Raw genomic sequence first — 21,004 nt, forward strand, 5'->3', positions numbered from 1 at the left:
TAGATTTGTAGCTTAGATTTAGTAAATGGTTTATTTGTTTGTTCTCAACCCCTCAAACCACACCACTGCCAAATGCTTGGACCAGCGCTCCTTTGGCCCGTGTGTAGGTGCACCCCGAAAAATGCCAAAAACACAAAATTCAATTACACATGCTCGTAACTCCATAACGCGGTAACGCTCATAAAATGCACACACAAAGGCACACACAGAACACGGAAGGGAAACCTTGAGTGTGGAATGGGATGCTGTGCTGGGTACTCTGTGGATTCTCTGTTTAGAGCACGCGCTCCCCCAGCGATGGTGTGCGCTGAATCAACATCGAGGGTGGCTTCGCCGGCAGGGTAACGCTGCTCAGCTCCGCATCGAGGGCGGCCATATCCGCGGTGGCGCTGTTTGTGGCCATACTAGACTTTGACTTGGCGTTCACTTTCGAGGCAGCGGTGGCAGCGCCACCAATGGAGCTGGGCAGACCTTGGGGTGAGGCATCGGGCACGAGGCGTCGCAGCAAACCACCCACACAGCCCCAGGGGAAGGTCCTGCAAAAACAAGACAAAAAAAAAAACGCAGAGTTCAGGTAAAGGTAAATAATATGCATTATTAAAGAGAAACACATTAAAGCAAGACCATTAGGCATGGTAATGTTACGAGGTTGCTTTCGGCAGGGCAGGGGCAAAGTCCAGTTCCCCATGGTTGGGGGTGCGCTTTCTCGTTTTTTTGTAGGGTAGGTAGATGAGTGAGCAGCTATTAAATAGGCTGGGATTTCTATCATATTTTTTTGGAGGGTTGGCGGACAGGGACATGCTTTGAATTTGGAATAGAAATTCTTACATTTTAATGGGAGAACAAACACAGACAAAACTTTATGTTTAAAGAGCAAAGTAGTGGCCATTTAGGGAAACATGATTTATGGTTCTTCAATGAGATAACAAAAATAAAGGTGATAGTTGTAGATTCAGGACTCTAACTGGGAGAGGAAATAAGGTTAAGAAAGTAGGTCAACCCGCAAGGAAGTGTCTTGATTTGGTGACCTTTTTTTGGATGACTTATTAAGCTTATCTTTCGAGCTACTTTGGGAAAGACATATTTATAAAACTACTAAATCATAGAAGTATTTGAATAAATAAAAATGCTTTAAGCTATTCCCTTACACAAATTCAATAAGAGACACAGAAAACACTCAAATTCATTCCTTAACCCACAGATCCCCCACATAACTTCACCAGTTGCAAAATACTCAACCACAAGAGACCCACAATGAAACTTTAATTAATATATTCAAGTCAAGTATTTCGCTTTGATGAGACCCATTAGGGGAGAACAAAACCTTTTACAAGCATTATGGCGCCTAATTAAGTGGGGAGAGGGAGCCAAATGATTGTGTTTAAATTTAAATGGAGAACCCATTTGTTTACTCACCATTTGAGGGAGAGCAGGGCCTTCAGGAAGCCAGGTATCACGGCAAGTTTCTCGTTCTTTCGGATGGCAGAAATGACACGATCGGCCACATCGTTGGGATTCAAAGTCGGGACCCATCTGCAATCATTTAGCAATTCAAAATGTCAGTGTCAAGAGTCACAGAAAGAGCCAGAGTCTCTCCAGAGACAGAGAGAGAGAGAGAAAGATTGAGCATGGCACTCACCTGGCGTTCACATCGTCGAACATGCCAGTTGCCTGAATGAAGAAGGGACAAATGCAGGTGGTTCGGATGGTCGTATGGCCAAGGACTTCCAGCTCCAGCCTCAGTGCCTCATCAAAGCCAACCTGTAATTATCGACCAACAAGAGTCAAGACAGTGGGCAGGGGAGTCGAAGTGATTGTGGAACACTTACCGCAGCAAATTTACTGGCACAGTAATCGACCAATTTGCTAATGCCCACATGGCCGGCCAGCGAGGCAATTGTGGCAATGTGTCCTCGGTCATTCTCAATCATTTTGGGCAGAAACGCTTTTGTCGTCTATAGGAATTTCAATATCATGTATCAAGACTCAACATTCTTCAACCTGTCCGGTTGCTCCTTCGTTCGGTCGTTCGTTCGTTCAACTCACCCAAAAGTGTGCCATAACATTCACATTGAACGAGCGTTCGATCAAATGATCGGGCGTATCCAGCAGATGCAAACCAGAGACAACGCCCGCATTGTTGATCAGCAAAGTAACCTGAAAGGAACAGCAAGCAAAAAACAAGTGTGAGCTGAGAGGAAACACATTTAATTAACAGAAAATCTTGGCTCAAAAATGTTGCCAAAAAATTAGCATATTGCGAAACATTTGCAAAGTCTGTTGCAATAACTAAACTAAAATATTCTCAACTTGTTTTGACCACCTAGACACACGATACATACTCGTACATAGAGACATGTAACTAGCCTTGACGGGTTTTAGATTTTGGGGTTTCGCATGGTCATTAGTTACATTATTTATTGTCCGAGTTTAATTTTGGTTACGAAATATGTGGGGCTAGATGTCTAAGAAGTATGTTGAAATATTTAACTAATTTCGAAACCCAAAAAGAGTTTAGGAAACGATTGATATGGAATTAAGTGCATTATAGAATAAATAATTGTGTCAACATAAACTGAAGAAAAGTGAATTCCCTTACATCCTCTTTGGTATAAACATTTTTGTTAGTTTGTTGTCCAACAGTTCTTCTACACGCTTCAAAGACTTAAGAAGATATTTAAACAGTTAAACAAAAACCCCAAATGGCCTTGAGATCGTTGAAGTTCGATGACAACCCAAAACATGCAACGTTTGAAGGTTCTATTAAAAGCAGAACAAAGCCCCTATAATTATAGAATTATCCAATTATAATTGAACCTTTGATACTAAGTCTTTACGAAGAATTAAGTGTCTACAGAGAGACTTCTAAATAAACAGAGAAATAAATATAGGAAATTGTTCTGACAATTACAATTTATTAAGTATCTTTTCATTACATTTCAATAAATTATATGAAGCCCAATAGAACTTTCTATTAGCACCAAAAACTGCTCGCAGAACTTGCCTCAACTTGACTTAAAGTTTCACGCGCACATATCAGAAATGTATTTACAAATTACCAAATTTAGTTTCATATCAAACTTTGAATTAAAATGTAATTTAAGCAAGTGAAATCCTTCAACAAAAGTTGAGCCATGTCAAGGTCCAATTGCGAATAATGTAAAATGCTCGAATGCCAGCCGACTGTCTGGCCGACATCCGCCCGTCGCTCCCTTGGCAGTTAACCATCTGGTCGTAATCGTAGAGCTACTCTAGCCTCTTACTCGGCAGGTATATGACTGCTGATTTTGCCGCTGGTTAAATAAGTTAACAACAAGTGCAGTGCACAAACATAATGATCCGATTTTGAGGGCGGGTTCAAGTGCAAAATTCGAGTGTGGGGCAGGGCCGTGGGTCATACATTGCGTATGAGCGATTTCAAATCTTCTTGCTGTAACCACGCAAAAACATTTAACGAGGCGTGCATTAAGATACAAACAGCCACAGAAACAAAACAGTGGCAGCCGCATAATTAAGGCAACAACAAAAAAACCCCCCAACAACATCGCCAGGCCATTAAAAAATATTAAATGCTATATTTCAGACAGATCCAAGCAATGCTCGTTGTAGTGAAAAAAACAACAACACAAAACTCTAAAAAAAAAGTTGAAAAAAAAGGCAACAAAAGCTGCGCGTCATCTGCATAACGCATGGCTTACTAAGCAGCTGAATGCTGTGTATATTATACACTTGAAAAGGGTTATATGGCGTATCTTTCTGGAGAAGACTTTCCACTTTCCATCCTTCCATCCATTCTTATGTGAATTAGTTTGTATTCATTTGCTGCTATGAAGATTTAAATTATGGAATCAAGACAAGTTGTAAGACCCAATGATCCCTAAGGGTTCCGTCCTTAGAAAGAGGCATTTGTTGCTTTTTGTTGGATCAGTTTATCTTCCATTTTTATATATCTAAAGTGTATCTTAAGCTTCAGCTATCGCATCTTTCCTTCTCTCATTTTCAACTTGTTTTGCTTTTTGTTTTTCTGCTCTTGTCTGCTACTGTTTTTCCCATCTTTCCATTTTTTTTTGTTAATTTCGGGTTCAACGCTTTTGAGGCTGTCATTATATAACTCTTTCAGAAGGCTGGCTTTGTTTAATTTTCTTCAACTTCCCATTTCGTTCTAGTGGGTTTGCGGGCATTTTTATGCTTGAACTTTTGATATAATTTTAACAATTTCAAAACTGAAATTATATTTTTGCTACTTTGAACTTGTGTCAGTTCGGTAAATATTTATTATGAAATTGGACTCTGGCCTTGCATCAAAAATCTCTTAAATTATGGGTTGTTATGCAAATCGTTTTTGGAGCAATTAAACAACAAAATATCAGGCCTAGAAATGGAAATTATTGCTATGAAGAATGGGGAATATATAGAAGATAAATTCGTCTTGTTTTACATTTTTTTTTAATGCTGAAAGATTAACAAAAGTGCTGGCATTTAGGGGATAATATTCCTTCGTAAGAGTAAATAAATGTGTACGCTAATAATGTTCTCTATCAACTGGTTAAGCAATATTCAAACTTTACTTTAAAATTCCCTCATCAAATATCTCAAAATACCTGGAATTCCAAACAAACATTACACACAGCTGTTTGCTTATTTATTTCCTTAAATTTAATTTGTTCGTAATTAACGGACTACCTCAACCCTGACTGGACTGTCTTCCTCATTAGCAAAGCTCCTCAAATATGATATGTATTTGCACATCACATACTCCCCGCAAGTACTCGTACAGGTTCTAATTGATAGAACAAATGTATTACCAAAATAATTAGCAAACAAAAGGGCAACAAGAAAAATGTTTGACTTAAATAAAAATGTTAAAAATCACAAGAGCTTAGCAAAACAAAGGTCTTCAGTCACATTTTGTGGCAGCAATCTTTTTCGGCCTGTTGCAAGTCAGTTTTGAGTGGCAAAGGGGGGAGTTTGAGCTGCAATTAGCAGCAAAGATGTTGCTACTCGTGCCGCCTGCAATTAATTTGAATGCAGAAGTGGCAAAAGTGGCAGTGGAGTCTCTCAAGTAGTAGCAGCTACATTGTGGCGGCTCAGCCATGTCATGGGATGGGCGCTGAGACTGGCCCAGATTGTGATAAATGAGCAGATCGAATGCGAATGCGATGGTGAAGCGGTGGCAACCAGTTTGCAGAGGACCGGACCTGGCTACTTCTTTTAAACATACCTTCTCTTTGGTGTTTTGTATACCCTATATAAGGGTTATATAAATGTAGGCTCATCGTTTTCAGTAAGCGAAGTTTTTTCTGTAAAATCTGATACAGAATTTACAGAACATCGAAAGGAATATAGGAATTTACTTTTAATGGAACGACAGTGGGAATTTAATCTGGTTCTATCTCTACAACTCCCCAAAATGTAAATCAAAGTAGTCCCACTTTTTCCACACTAAATTCCTTAGGTATTTCCACAAATTCATTCCTAGAGTATCTTAATCCTCGACTCTGAACACGTGCCTTTCTTTCTAGTTTTTGTTTTTTATCTTGCTTTTTTTTGTAGTTTGTGTTATGTGCAACAATTTCTCAAGGTTGCCGCAACGATGACGATGCGCTCATGCATATACATTTTTTCCCCCTTTTTTTCAGCCCACCCCGACCACGACTTCGGTTGAAATTTATGACATGAATATGCATAAATGTGTTGCAACGGGGTGTGGCAGCGGCACCGTCTTACATGTGTTCTTTTGCTGAGGATGAGCAGAAGGGTTCTGTGTGCTGTGTTCTGGCCAAGAAGACAAGCCATTAAACGCCCCTCAACAAACAATTATATGAGGACCAGTCGGATGCCACATTAGGCGCTCGACTGTAAACAGTAATTACACGACTTTTATGCTTCAATTGCGGCACGGATCTTCCCTCCTAGCCCATCTCCCTCCTCTCTCTCTCGCGCTGTCTTCTTTCTTTGTAATACTTACATCACCGACTTCTTCTCTGATGACATCGGCCGCCTTGTAGACCTCTTCCTTCTTTGATATATCCACCACATAGCCCTTGCAGTAGCCGCCCGCCTCCTCGACGATCTCAACGGTTTCCGCAATGCCTGCAATTGGTATTATTATCAAATTATTTGAATAGATGTCATGGGCAACAATAGCTAGTGATCCGAGGACCCTTACCCTTCTTGTTGATGTCCCAGATAATGACTTTGGTTCCCATCTTTCCAAGTCGCTCGGCCAGCAGGCGACCAAGGCCATTGCCACCACCGGTGATCAGGGCAATGTCTGTGTTGAGCTCCTTTTCGGGATAGCCAAAGACAATGTAGTACAGGTCCTGCAATACGAAAAGGGAAATTGAATTTAATTAGCTTGGTCTATAATTACGGGAAGGATGTTGCAAAGTAAGTGTCTAGCAAGTGCCTTAATGAATTCGATGCCATCTGTGTCATGAAACGTTAATTAAATAATAATTGAAGAGTTTTCTCTCAAAAGAATACAAACATGAAAATCCATATAACTGAATGCTTTTAATTGCAATCAAACACGTTTTGGAAGTAGAATTCTCTGAATACATCATTAAGAAAAGTTGCGTTGAAATATGTTTAATGCATTTCCTCAAGATCTAATTGACGGTTGATTGACGTTAATAAATGTAGCTAAGGCCTGCTTATATTTTGTGATGAATTCCCATGCCAAATGCATACAAATTTTAAATTCAAACTTCTTAGATGACTGTGCATATTTTATATTTCTGTTTCCCTATTTACTTTCAGTATCTGAGTGGCAACAAACTTTTGATTAGGGTTATATATTTATACCATTAGAATAATCAAGTCTCTGTTGACGTCATTCCCCATTCTACTTTTATTCTAAATCAACATTCATATATTCCAATTAAATATTTATAAACAATTTCCCCCAACCACATAAATACATAAATATATACATATGTAGGTATACAAAATAAACCATAAATCAGCCGCAAATGCTCTAAAAATGTTCAAATACCTTTTGTTGTTGGCCAAGTCTTTTGTTTTCCTTTCATTTCGTTTCATTTCATTTCCTATATGCTCTCGAACCGAACCGAAAAACCAAGTCACGCGTGCGCAAATGTTTACCCCATTTAAAGTTTACATAAAAAAACGGCAGGAAGGAAATACAAATAAAGTGTAAAATTGTAAAGAGCATCCGAGCATTTGTTTGCGGCAATTGACGAGTGCATGTTAATAGACCGCAAAGCGAAGAGGCACAAAAATGAAAGAAAATCGATTGTGGGAGCGGCTGCCACACAATTAATTGAAACATATCTACATGTGGGTCGTGTTTATATTTTTTTTAATGTTAAATTTGCAACATTTTTTATCATGTCAATTTAGTGTCAATAAGCTGTCAAAATTTATGGCTATCACGCCCCCAGTGGCAGCCATAAAACAAAAACGAGGCAAACAGAAGAAACAAAAGACTCAAGCAACAAACTTAATATTTAACATGTTTTTGTTTTATTTTTTGCTGTGGCGTGGTGGTGGTGGTGGTGGCACACAGTAGCACTTTCTGTGTTGCAAGCGTCCCATAAATTTTCATGCCACACGCGAACTTGTTGCCAGCAAATTCGCCTCATCCGCTTAGGGAAACAACTGGCCTTTGGACAGAGGGGGCATCGAGTTTTTGGGCATCGCCCTGGCCCTGGGTCTGGGTCTGGGATCTGGGATCTGGGTACTGGGCTCTGGGTCCGAGCCTGGCAAGCGTGTCCAATTATTTTGACATTAACAATGAATGTGTCGCAACAATGTGCTTTTTTTTCTTGGATACCTAGCACATATGGGAAATATGAGTTTGTCAGACGATAAGGATCCATTAGGGAGATGAGCGGTGAACCCAATCAAACCCAAATCTATAGATTGTTGATATTAATTTCCCTAGCTTAAAAATGTTTCACTCTCACTTACACAGTCCCCCTTTCGATATTTATGTACCTAATCCACGCCAAGTAAATCCCATTACTAGGTATCTTTTCGTCTCAATCCTTCCTTGAAAGTTGCAAAGTTTTTCTTTCCCCCCAAAGTAACATAAATTATACAAAAATTAATCAAAAGGAAGGCATGTTTGGGGCATGTTGTCTGATGTGGCAGACAACAATGATGATGAGTTGCTTTGGTATGTTTCAGCTGGCCCTTTATCCCTTCCTGTTGCTGCTGTTGCTGCTGCTGCTGCCATCTCGTTGACAGACATTTTGTCACATAATTTAACATGCAACTCAGCTTTGAATTCATTCCACTCCACGCGGACAGGAAGCAGCACAATTATAATTTATGCATAATATGATAATCAACATAATAAGAGCAAACGATTTCTTTATGACAAGATACACCGAAAAATATGCAAATTGAAACGGCTTGGAACTTGGCTGGCAAAAAAAGAAGGAGATAAAGATTTTACCGCCTCAGTTAGTGGTGGAAACTTTTTTATGGAGCTTTTTGTTCACATAAATGTAAATATTGCAGACACGTTTCGTTGTTCGTTGCTTTTAGCCGAATCATTTGAGAATTTTTGGTTGGTTTTCTTACAAGTTTCTGGGCTTGGGCCTGGGATCTATGAAACCTGCCTTGTCAGCATTATGCTGAGGTTTTATTGATCTGTCTCCCTTGTGTCTGTCTGTTTGGTCTTTGTTTCTTGTTGATTGTCAAGGTTCCCAACGCATTGACCTTTGTAAGACAAACGGAAAACCAAATCAAATCGGTTTGAACTTCGATGCACTGACTTTGAATCGATTGGAGTTCCGACTTGAAGGTCGCTTGTCATTTGTAAGCTATTTGTGGGAAATGGAATATTAATCAGTCATTTGACCTTCAAAGGGCTAGAAAATTAAAGCAATCAATTATTGGGCAGCTTGGGATTATCATTAACTTTGCTTTTGTGAAGGGGAAATTCTTTATGTAGCTTTAAAAGGTTTGAAATCTTAATTTCAACCATAGAATATTTCCATCAGCAACAATAAAGTTTGTAGGAAGCTGTGTCCAGGTTCCAAGAACAATTCCCCTTCCAATTACTACGAACTCTTAATTAAGTAAAATCGAGCAAACATCATAGGCAATAATAGCAACAAAAAACATTCTCCATGGCTCTAGTTTGCTCAAGTATTTTGAGTGTTTAGCTCATTAGTGTGTCTTGGGATCTTAATTAACGTGGCTTAAAATTCCCTCTTCGACTTTCTGGATTGCAAAAATGCAAACATAAATATGCAAAGTGGGCAAAGGTACACAAAATACCAAATTGCTGCATCACGTAGCAATCATCTACCCCTCTGTCTGTCTCCGCAGAGACGACTTCTCAGGCGTTAAAGCCGTCTGGGGGTATTTCCCATCCTCATCCTCATCATCATCATCGACATCATTGGATGTGCATGTAGTATCGTTAGCCTGGTAATCAAATGTTTGCATGGTGCTTACCACTAAGAAGACAAAAGCAAATTGGACAAACTTGTTTCTCTCTCTCTGCCGCCGCTCCTTACTATGTCTCGGCATTTGTCTCTGTGTGGCGTGTCGGCAGGTCCCCGGTTCGAAGAGAATTGCGAAAAAAAATATCAACAACCTGTAGTGGCCGCCTGCCGCATGGCTTGCCTGCCTTACCTTTAAGCTGTACAGTTCTAGAGCCAGCTGAAAGTGAAACTGAATACCAGGCAGGCAGCTACATGCATCCATACAAACAGCCTCTTGCCCAACCCCAGAGCTTGATAGCACTCGAAACAGTCTGCACATAGTCTATGGCACTCACTCACACTCGCACCTGACTGCAAATTGGCTCCAATTTTGGTCACTTTATGAGTGGAGTGGAACAAAATGCAGTGGCACTGAGTTGAATGTAACGAATTTTGTATGCACTGGTGGATAAAATGTGGCTATATACTGTAGAGGTTCCAAAACTCATCAGAGCCAAGTTGTCTTTAAGCAAAACCAGACAAAATTATGCAGAAATTAAGCTACTAAAAACATAACATAACCATACATAAAAAAGAATATTAAGGTGCCCATTTTATTTATGGAATATGAATCACTTAACCCAATCATTAAACCCACCCCAAGTATTCAGAGTATCAAAAATCTTGAGTGAGTTCGCGGTCCGAGTGCTGTCCGAGTGTGGCTCAAATGGCCAAACAAAAGACTAAAGGCACGAACTTGCCACAAAACGTTGTAAGCGCTAGTGTTTTTGTGTTGCAACCATGCATTGGCCGGCTCCCTCTGTTTGAGTATGAGTGACCTTCTTTGCCACAGACAGTTGCAATAGGCACATCCACAGCAAAAATAAGTTGAAGCAGAATAAAATCATAAACCTGAAATTGAACCCCCAACAACAACTCTTCAATTGCCAGCCTGTGTTGCCCGTTGCATTGTGTGTACTCCCCAGACACATGGCGGCACTCGTACACTTGAAACACTTATAGCCAATTGGCCAATGATTTTGCACTTTAGGTTTTGTTTGGCTAACAGCCACCAACCGCTCTCAGTGTCCCGCTCCACAGGTTTATTGCAGGCGGGTGGTCCCTGTCATCGATTGCTGGCGAAGGCCAAACTTTATTTACGGCTCTGTGAAAAATTAGCATCCCAATAGCGATTTCTGACAGTGTATGCTGTGTGCAGTGTGCAGTATTTGCTTTATTTATGAATATACTTTTGAGTCAGAGCCAATCAGTTCTATGCGATCTCAATGAGTGGTATTCCACTGCAATCTTTCGAGTGGTTCGAGTGGTTCGAGTGGCAATTTGCCAGCCACAACGGATATGTGTTAAGGTGTTTTTTTGCCACATGGAAATACAAACGGATACCTCAAGTGATTAGCCGGTGGCATATCAAAGTGGTTTAGGCATTAGTTTAAAGCACAGACAAGCCGTCAACATGCATTTTTTATTGAAAAAAAAATATAATTTAAGCACTCCAAACACCTGCAAGATAACTGCTCAGAAGTGGCATAAAACCGCAGATTACTTTAGCAATATATTAAAAAATACAATTAAATGAAGGCTATGTAAATAAGATAATAAAGATTATAACGTATGATTTTGCTTAGAAAATTGTATAATCATTTTTTATTAGTAAAATATCAAAGAAAAATCTAAAAAAAAAGGAAAAATCTCTACTTCTCTTTGGAAGAATATATGCATACGAGTATATTTACTTGTCAGCGTGTTGTTGCATATATTTTATGACCTAAACCTGAATACTAAACCACAATTTATGACTGACACGTAAGAAAACTTGTCATTGAATGGAGGCTGACTGATTTTTCTAGAAAAGAGAATAATTATAAGTGTAATAGTAACCCGCAGTGTAGTTAATTTGTTATTTCCTGAATAAAACTCGTTATAGTTTATTTTTAGATATTTATATGAAGTAAAAAAAAACAATCGCATTCGAACAGAGCATAAACAATTTTTTAAGATTTTCTAACTACCAAATTGTCATACAAAGTTCCGACAAACTCTTGCCCAAAAACTTTATCACCTCTTTTTAGATTGCAAATTATCTTAAATATTTTCCAGGAATTTTCGTCTGTGATTTAACGGTTCAGTAAAATATTACTCATATTTTTATAGCCATCTGAGACTTAATTTTTTTTACTTTATAGATATTATGTAGACTTTGACAAGGCACGCCCGCCCCATAACCCATTTTTCATATAGACAGACAGAGAGACAGACGGCCGCATGGACAGCCGTAACATGGCTGAAAGCACAAGGCCGCTTGCGGGTTATGAACCTGCAACCGGCTTCAGCTTTGAGCCAACAAATTGTGTTAGCTTTTTGGCTCGCCGCGGAGCAGTGGGGTAGCCGAGGAGGCTGTGGTATGTGTAAGACAACGCATCAGCCATCCAAACACCCCGCAACAACAAACACTTTCAATTTCAATTGCGTTTGCGTTTGCACATCCACACACGAAAGCAAATGAATGCCCGCGAAATTGTTGTTGTTGCTGCTGCTGGCACAGACATCGCCACAAGTATCTGTACACATGTGTGTGTGTGTGTGTGTGTGTGTGTGTTTGTGTAGGCTTGCGGCTAGCCCAAGCGGTGGCTAATAAAAACAGGCTCCCCAAGTGGCCCAAGTGGCGGCAGCCAACACCACCGCACCACGAAATGCCGGCAAAATGCAAAAGTTGAACTGGGTCAACAAGCCAAACGCAGTCGCCGACGCAGACGTTGACAGCAGCAGCGGCAGCGGCAGCAGTGGCAACAAACAGCTGGCTATAACCTAGCCTCCCCCTGCCGACTTGGCTCATTACTTGCCACTCACTCTCTTTCCCCTTTTTGGCCAATCTTTTGTAGGTGGAACTTTCGGCAAAAGTTTGTTGCCCAAGTCTTTTGTTTGCAACAAATACTAGAGAATGCAATGACATAAATCCATCTAATAATACCCTATCGATACATACTCCTCCCCGGTTCAACGATTGTTAGTTTGATCACAACCATCGATGGGTAATTTGCATATTTTCCAGCCATCGATCAAGCCCGCGGAATTGTCATCGCGTAAAGCCTCAATGAATTTACAACGAGTTGGAGATGACATTTTGACTGTGTAAGTTTAATTTAATTTAAAGTAGTGTTTTCGCATTCATGATCGATTCGTTTTGATGTACCCAAAACCTCTTCTTTATCCGTTACAAACATTCCCACAATTACTGCATACTTTTCCACATTTGATGTCCAGGGTATTCCAAACGACAACTCATTCAACCCTGTCAGATCTTTAGAATCATTGTCGTGTAAAGCCCCCGTATGGTTTTACAAAATGTACTAAATTGAAATGCAAATTTTAGCTGGCTTTTAGAGACGCTCCTCAGTGCTGCTGCTGCTGCTGCTGCTGCTCAGGGTAATGAGCGTCAGGTTTTTGCATTTGGCATGCAAATGTCACTTGTTTCAGTACACCCTGCCATTTGCCATGCAGTTCCATGCATAATGATCCTCACGATACGGTTAGAGTTTGGTTAGCGGGGGAAGGGACTACATTCATGCCACACATTTCACGATCATATCTTTCTCTGCCTGGAAGCGACACACACAAAAGGTCTCTCTTTGGGCTTTTGGTTTTTGCGGTAAAGTGAAAATATAATTACCACAAACACCGAGGAATCTTATGCAACGAAATTGAAATTGTTTTTATTTTATTTTTGTTGTTTTTTATTTTGTTTAGTTATGCGTCTTTTTAGTTAAAAACCACTTAGCGTGTCAGCTGCCAGGCAACTTGTAGCTAGCCACTCTTTTGCCTATCTCTCAATATAGGTCTATAATTTTATAATTCCCTCAGAGCCCTCTTTGGAATCCACTCTTGAGGGTAAATTAATAGTTTAATGAATTTAATCATTTATTTCGATATTTTGCCAATTCACTTGACCGTTTTGCATGTAATTAATTAAGTCTTAGTCTATGACTTGACTGCTGCTTCACCCTGCTGTTTGCATATTTTAAGCTTCAGTTTGATTAATGAATATTAAATAATTGTTAACTATAATTGCTGGCGGTGCAAATTCAAATAATTGTTTATTAACCTACACAAATTGTAGTTCGATATTAATAGATAATTTTCTAATGGCATCTAGAACTAGTTTTGTAACTTTTCCAGCAAGACCGTAACAAAGTTTAATGTTCCTGTATTTAATTTTACATACACTGAAGCATTAAGATTTATTTTTACACATTTATTTTTTCTCACACAAAAGTACAAGTAAATTCATAACTCAAAGCAAATTAAGTTATAAACGAAAAACGCCTCTGCCTCTTCTTAAACTGGAATTCATGAATGCTGTATGCTCTCCTTTGATCATATTATCTCAAAATATGTATATTCGTAAATCAAAATAAATGATCTCACTCAATAAGCTCACATCGTTCGCAGGCTGGTTTTACATCATCTTGGGTCCGTCCCTTAACTGGATTCTTCATCCTCCCTGAGACATGCCATCACAGATAGCATCTGAAAACTTGTCTCCGCCTGATCTTAATGCTTTAAATCTCTTTCATGGCCCCAATTAAACGTCACACGTGCTGCCATCGGCATTGGCCATTACTTTTGGCCATTTATCACACAAGTGGCCTGCCTGAGAGGGCATCCTTTTGGCAGTTAATTAAATAACTTAAATGTTGTCGTTCATTATTTTAGCACGCAATGCGAATGGCTTGAGCTGGGGCTGGGTTCTGTGTATTTCTGGCAGCATTGACACATTTTCTGAATGTTTGAAGGTAAATGGCACTCAATAAATCACACAATGTTGCTAATCAACTAAATGACTCAAACACACGAAGGTAAATTCTTTTAAGCGAAAGAAACAAGTGGGATTTAAGACTATAAAAATCTATGCAGCGGGTATTATCATTTCGGCAAGGAATAAAATATATCAGAACTACAGATGTCAACATTTTACACAAATATTTAGATACTGGATTCGTTTCTATCAATTATTTCAGATTAAACTAACTTTGAGTGGGAAATTTCAGATTAAACTAACTTTAAGTGGGGGAAAAGCCACACCAATAAAACCCAATAGAACGTAATTCTATGTAATTATAACAAGTTTTTAATAATATATGAGCAAGTTTCTGAGGCTGCCATAGAAATGCAATCCAATCGAGCAGCAAGCTAATTTTCCCCACATGCCTCGCCCAAACAGCATGGAAACCCAAGCTCTAAACTGTCTACACTACGTTTATGGTTATCTATGCTTCAGCCTCCAAAATCTAACCTTCATTTGTTGTTAATTAATCAGTTGTAAACAAAAGCGTTTGAGATTCAGAAGGTTTTACCCCCTGGCAAAGTTATAGGCACACAAAAGTCTGACTGTCCGACTGGCCATGAGATCGCATCTGAATAAGATGTGTTACGTGTGGTCAAGCATGGAACCTACCTGAAAGATGAATCCTAGACAGCAGATGATGAACCAGGCCACGTCCGCAAAGGCATCCCAGCTATTCCATAGAGTCTGACGCCACCCAGTGGCAGGAGGTGCTACTGGTGCTTCCTGGCCATGGACCACACCATTGCCATTGGGCAGACCATGTCCATTTCCATTTTGTAGACCATTTCCATTCGGCAGACCATTTCCATTGGGTAGCTCGTCAGCCATTAGATTGTTATTGTTCTTCACCATTTTTCACAGATTTTTGCACTTTTATTTTGATTTTATTTTTTTGTTAGATTTACTTCACTCTGGAGCAGAACCACTAAACGATTTTGAAATGGCAATAATTTGTACGTTTCTTTTCGTAATTTTTTTCCGTATGTTAAATGCAAACGAAACGCAACCGCAAGCAAAGACAGCTGTTGTGGTTTATTTCGTGTATTTTTGGGGCTCTGAGGTTTTGTTTTGGCTTTTGGATTTAGTCCGCACGGCACGTCCGCTCTCGAGAGCGTAGCAAACGAATTTGAACGTTGTGGAGCTCGAAAGGAATGAATTTCGACTTCTTATTTTGGCGCGCTATTGGATATACGACGCTGGCGACTGACGCTGACTTCGAAGCTGGAGCTGACGGCGCTGCGCTGCTTACTGATCGCGCTCTGCCAGCCGATCGCCGCTCAAGCTCAGCTTTTTGTCTCGTCTCGCGCCTCTGGCTGTGACGTCATAGAGCTTGAGCTGAAGCTTCGACTTCAGCTTCAATTTGAGCTGCTTGTTATACCCTACCCAGAGCAGTGGATATATAACGATATTGAAATGATCTGTGACAACGATTTCTGTCTTTATGGTTTGGATTTTCTGCACTCATTCATAATAATGTTGCAATATAATTCAAGGTAAAGGAAACTCCTTTCTTTCTGAAGATGATTTAACAAAGAGAATTAAATTGCAATTTTATATGCATATCTTCCATAGCAACGATTAATCATTAAGCGTATCAAGAGCTTCGGCCACCCATCCTAATCTTCCTCTTGTCTGCTGCTTATTGTTGTTGCTTTTCATTCTTATGCTGCCTTAAGCGATGTTTCGCTTGTCGCTATTCATTTATTTCGTTTTGGTTTGTGTGTAATTTACTGTTATTGTTGTTGCCTTTTGCTTTGGTTTGCAGTTTGCCTAATTGTTTCTCATTAGACATGAAAATTAATTGAGATTTATGCTGCTAAAGTGCAGTAGTATATTTCTGCTGTTGCTTTGTGCACTTATCAACAGCTGCATTAGAAGGACGGCGACGGAGAAGTCTCGGAGAATACTAATTAACTTTAAAATCCGTTTAAGAGCATAAAAAGTTAAATTACTTGAGTGCATTCACATCAAAGAGAATTTAAATTTGACCCAGCATTTTTATGAGACATTTAACCTTAAGTATGGTCTTAAAGTTAACAATTATAATTAGTTATTTAATAAATTTACTTCTGAAGAAAGGTGAGGGGTACAGACAGGTACATACATATGTATGCATATCCGACAACAAGCTTAATAGATCTTTACACATACATATGTATGTACATACATATAACAGAATGCAATTCATGCCAGACACGAAATACAGTAACATCACACAAGCTGTAAAGTCGCTGTTGCTTGCCGACAGCGCAACAGTGCACTGTTAAGTGATGGTAGAGGAGAGTGAAATTGAAAGTTAAATGCCGGCATTAATCACATGGTCATTATAGCAATCGTACTATGGGCCTCAACTTCTTATACTCTCGTTCACTTTCCCCTTAAAATCTGCGAATGCTGATGCTGATATATGCATGTATTTTATAAATCGCATTTGCCCGAAACAAGAAGAAAGTCGTACAGCACATATGTTAATTTAAATGTTATATTTTTGGGTTTTTATGTGTATTTATACACCCTGAATCCAGTTATCCTCTCTCTGTCGTTTGACGCTCCTTGCTTTGCCGCAACATGGTTCTCTTGCGCCCTCTCTCACAATGTACTTTGCTCTTTGGTTATTTCTTTTTGTTTGTGACATAAAAACAGGTTTTGTTAATTGATTGAAATGATATTTGTTGGCCATTCTTAAAGATTTCGTCACATCTTCAGATTGCATAATAATAATACGCAAATTTTGTGGTTGATTTTGATATCGTGTACGTGAGTTTTCATGATTTTTATTTGTATGTTTAGCAAGAAGCTTGGCAGGCGCGCGATGGGTCAAAGAACTTATAAAAATGTTTAAGGCCAGTTCTGAATTTTGCACAATAAAAAAAAAATGGAATCAATTCTGTTTCATTTTCACTCTCGCTTTGGTCTTTTTATTACACAAAATTTGACCACGTTTCTGTATTGGCTGATCGTTTAAGTTACGGCTTAGCCGGCATCGTCTAATCGATTGAATTAATTACAAAAATATGCAAATGAATTTACGTATGACTTTCGGACATTCTTTTTGCGTCTGTCTCGTTATATGTTTTCGCTTATTTATATTTTTCGACTGCTTTTTGCTTTGTCTTCGTTTTCCATTGCCCGTCGCTTTTTTGACGTTTCGGGAGCCTGCGCATTGGGAAGCTGGAGAACAAAGCTGGCGGGAGAGAGAGAGAGAGAGTGACAATCAGCTGTTGCTTTAAATGAACTTTGGTGGTTGTTTAGCCAAAGAGTGCATAAAGAAAGAAGCAAAGAAGAAACATATGTAGGGAGCCAACAGATATACATACATATAACAGAAAACGTAAAGAGCATAACATCACAACAACAGTAAACGTTGTTAGATTTTGAATTTAGTTATATTTCTGTGAAAATGAAATCATTACAAATTACATTAAATTTTCCTTATTATTATATTTGTTGGAAAATATAAACTCTATTTGTAGAAAATATATAAAAGAACAAATGGAGAAAGAGAGCTGCCTTCAAAGCCAAAACAAAATAATAATGGGAAGCATTATTAGTTATAAGTACAAAAAAAACCCAAACTCCAAATGACTGTTCAACAATAAAACCACAATTCATCGTTGGACAATTTCCGCAATAATTATGGCCAAGAAAAAAATAACAATATTCTACGAGTAGTATTTGTTCTACGCAATCAAAATCGGGCAGGTAGCAGCGGCACATGTCAAAAGTTGAAAATAAAATAGTTATTTCCTTTTTCGAAAATTTAACCTCGTGCCCTGTTGACCGAACGCCGAAAATATGCTGAACTCTGTCTAATCCATAAACGAGGAGATTGGCCAAGACAATCGCAAATGAATCAACGGGTAGCCTTCAGCCTTCGCTGAAAAACCCGTTAGAACCAGCAGACCAGCAGAAACGTAACTCAGTTGGAAGACGGCCAAGTCGCTTAGCGCCGCACCGAGTCGATCCGATACAAGCATTAACCTATTTTACTTCCTTACCTCATAGATCTCTTGAGAGAGCCCATAGAATTCTCGTTTCGATCTACCATCTAACTTCCGGCCAGAGGTCCGAGTAACGAACGTGTTTTCAACGTTTTTTTTTCTTACTGTGACTTGTCTATGGATTTATATAGTATATTTCTTTCATTTTGGTTTCCTAAAGTTTAATTTTCTGTGCTGATGATGGCCCATTTGATTAGAACTGCCTGGGCACATACACGGGTTATTAATTATGATTTATTTTGGCAATAATAAGGAGCACGATAATTATTGGCAAATCTTCTAACACCCTCAAGGTCGAGGCTTTTGGCTACCGTAAACATTTGCCAGACTCTTAGAAATCTCCATTTGGCGACGTGCTAATTGGAACTTACTTGATGTGCGTTTTTCTACTTTGCGTTCTGTTTGATGTTTTTCTTGGTTATTTGAAGATTTGAAATGCTTGAGGGGATTCTCTTTGGGCAGAACATATTTTTGCTTGGATGGTATTGCGTTGTGGATTGGAGTACTGTCTGGTTGCATTCGTTTGGGTCTTTTTACCTTTAGGAAGTTATAAAAGGAAGTGTATCCTCTTTGTGATATGAAGGAGGAAATTTGGTTTGAATTTGGGTCTTCAAGGTGGCTAGATCCTATAATAATATAAAATTGATTGTTGGAAACTTAGGATTCCAGTATAGAGTAGACTTAAAGAAGTCCAGTGTTATTCATCTTCAAACAAACTTTAAAGAACATTTCTAACGAATGCGTAAACTCAAATATAAACTGCATATAGTAGCACTCATATGTACGCATGTATTACATTTTTGCAATTCTAATAATATTCTTTCAATCTTAAATTTATGTTAATTCTAGACACTGTCTAGTCTTTTTAGACTGTCTAGTCACCATTAGAACCATATAAATGGTATGGTAGAAAACTGGATTGAATAATTTGAATTCCACTTTGCATTGGGGAAGCTTTAGTCTGTCTGGAAATTCAGTTTATGTAAATTGAAAACACCCTAAAAATGATGGCAATCCCATTTTGAGGAGTGCTTTTGTTATTCCTAGATCAAAGATCCTAGATAATGGCAAAGCCAAACCAAAAAGCACAACTCAACTCAACTCAACTCAAAAAACTAGTGGTTGGTTTTCATAAATCTTCTGTGGAACTTGACCAACAACTTCCGATTTGATTGGGCCACATTCCCAAAGCCTCTAAACAAAAAACACCTCTGATAATGAAGAAAACAAATATGTGTGATGCTGGCATGACATTGAATTTTGATTATATTGTTTCTACCTTTGATGTCAATTAACATAAACGCTCTAAAGTCTTATGGGCAAACATTTGTCATGCCCACAGACAGTTGTAAAAAGTGTAAGAAATGTTGTAAGGAAACTCATCTTTGGGGTTTGGACAACAGAGGTGTTTATTTCTTGGTTAAATAAATCACAGTTAAATCAGGGCACCAACCCTCACCCTTATTGCTAGCTTTAAATATCTACGAATTTCACGCAAAAATATTATTTTTAGACACGACAAGTTAGCCTTTGTGAGACCCTCAATCGCCAAATGTATTTTTAATTGAATTACTGAACAAATCATAAGTAAAAAGGCCAAACAACTGACAAAATTATCCCACACCAGACCAGACGACTGAAAGAGTGCCACCTAAAGTTGTGCGGAAGGTCGGTTGGACTTTTGGAGTCATTGATTTGATGAGTGTTGACGGCAGTCAAAAAGTAGCACAGCCTCTTAAAAAACACAGCTACCCCATCGATGCCTACTCAAATCCAAGTCCAGAGACACTCAACTGTAGTGGACGCGTTCAAATTAAATGGTTTGTTATAAATTTCGATAGTGTTTGGGTTTTACGAGTGTGTCTGGCTATGGCGATTGTTTCCTTTTGAGTACTTCTGAAACTCGTTTCGTTCTAGATAAATGGAGACTGGTTTACCCTTTCACTAGAAATAGCAGTAGAACACTCTCGATGCGATGCGTTTCGATTTCATTTGATTCTTTGCTTTATCTTCTAGTATATGTTTATCCCCTTGATTACCACAAGGTTTCTGCTTCGGCCTGGTTGCCTTCTTGGCTTGGGTCGTATTGTTGTATGAACATCATTTGTTTGTTTGTTTTCAAATATTAGCACAGCTCGTGGGGGTGTCATTTGCACACAGCGTCGCTAAGTCAAGGTCGATTTGCCAGACAAATGCCAGATTTATTATACTTGAAGATATTCTTTAGCTTTTATTGGCCAGAGCAAACAGAATTCCAATCATACCGGAGAGACTTTAAGACGTGGGTAATGAAAACTTTTTGGCTACACATGTTTATGTGTGTAAACATAAAAATAAATAATTTCGAAGCCCTTCGTAGCTTAAGACTTTACTTGTTTTTTTTTAATATTTATTTATTTGTGTTTAAACACAATTTGGAAGCTTTGGAAACAAGCTCTTTGGTGGAAATGAAACCAGAGTTTCTCGTTTCTTTAAACAGAACCAATTTAATATTTATGAGAATTCTAAAAGGAATTTGATACCATAAAGTGGTGCACTTATCTGATTTAAAGCATGCTTTTATTCGAATTATATGAAATTTAATTTCAAATTGGTAATACCTTCTTTTTTTATTTATTCATTAAATTATTTATGGATATATTTCATTTAATTAGTTAACTTTTAACTCAAAGGAAATCTCATAAGGGCTTTCTTACAATGCAACGAAATTATCCTTCTCAAGGAAACACCCAAAA

At 38.7% G+C, this 21,004-nt stretch overlaps 1 protein-coding gene across 1 annotated transcript; it reads right to left on the minus strand.

Moving 5' to 3' along the window:
• Window positions 1–147: 147 nt before the first annotated feature.
• LOC117584114 (estradiol 17-beta-dehydrogenase 11) lies at window positions 148–15,404 on the minus strand. The gene is made up of 8 exons (XM_034272866.1): window positions 14,878–15,404; window positions 6,170–6,323; window positions 5,969–6,093; window positions 2,047–2,157; window positions 1,830–1,955; window positions 1,640–1,761; window positions 1,417–1,533; window positions 148–536 (listed from the first exon to the last, which is right to left on the minus strand). The coding sequence occupies exons 1-8, from the start codon at window positions 15,118–15,120 to the stop codon at window positions 275–277; spliced, it is 1,260 nt and encodes a 419-aa protein (XP_034128757.1). The 5' UTR covers window positions 15,121–15,404; the 3' UTR covers window positions 148–274.
• Between the last annotated feature and the right edge of the window lie 5,600 nt (window positions 15,405–21,004).

Source organism: Drosophila guanche, unplaced genomic scaffold (assembly GCF_900245975.1).
Source record: "Drosophila guanche unplaced genomic scaffold, DGUA_6, whole genome shotgun sequence".
In the NCBI taxonomy this organism is placed as follows: Eukaryota; Metazoa; Arthropoda; class Insecta; order Diptera; family Drosophilidae; genus Drosophila; species Drosophila guanche.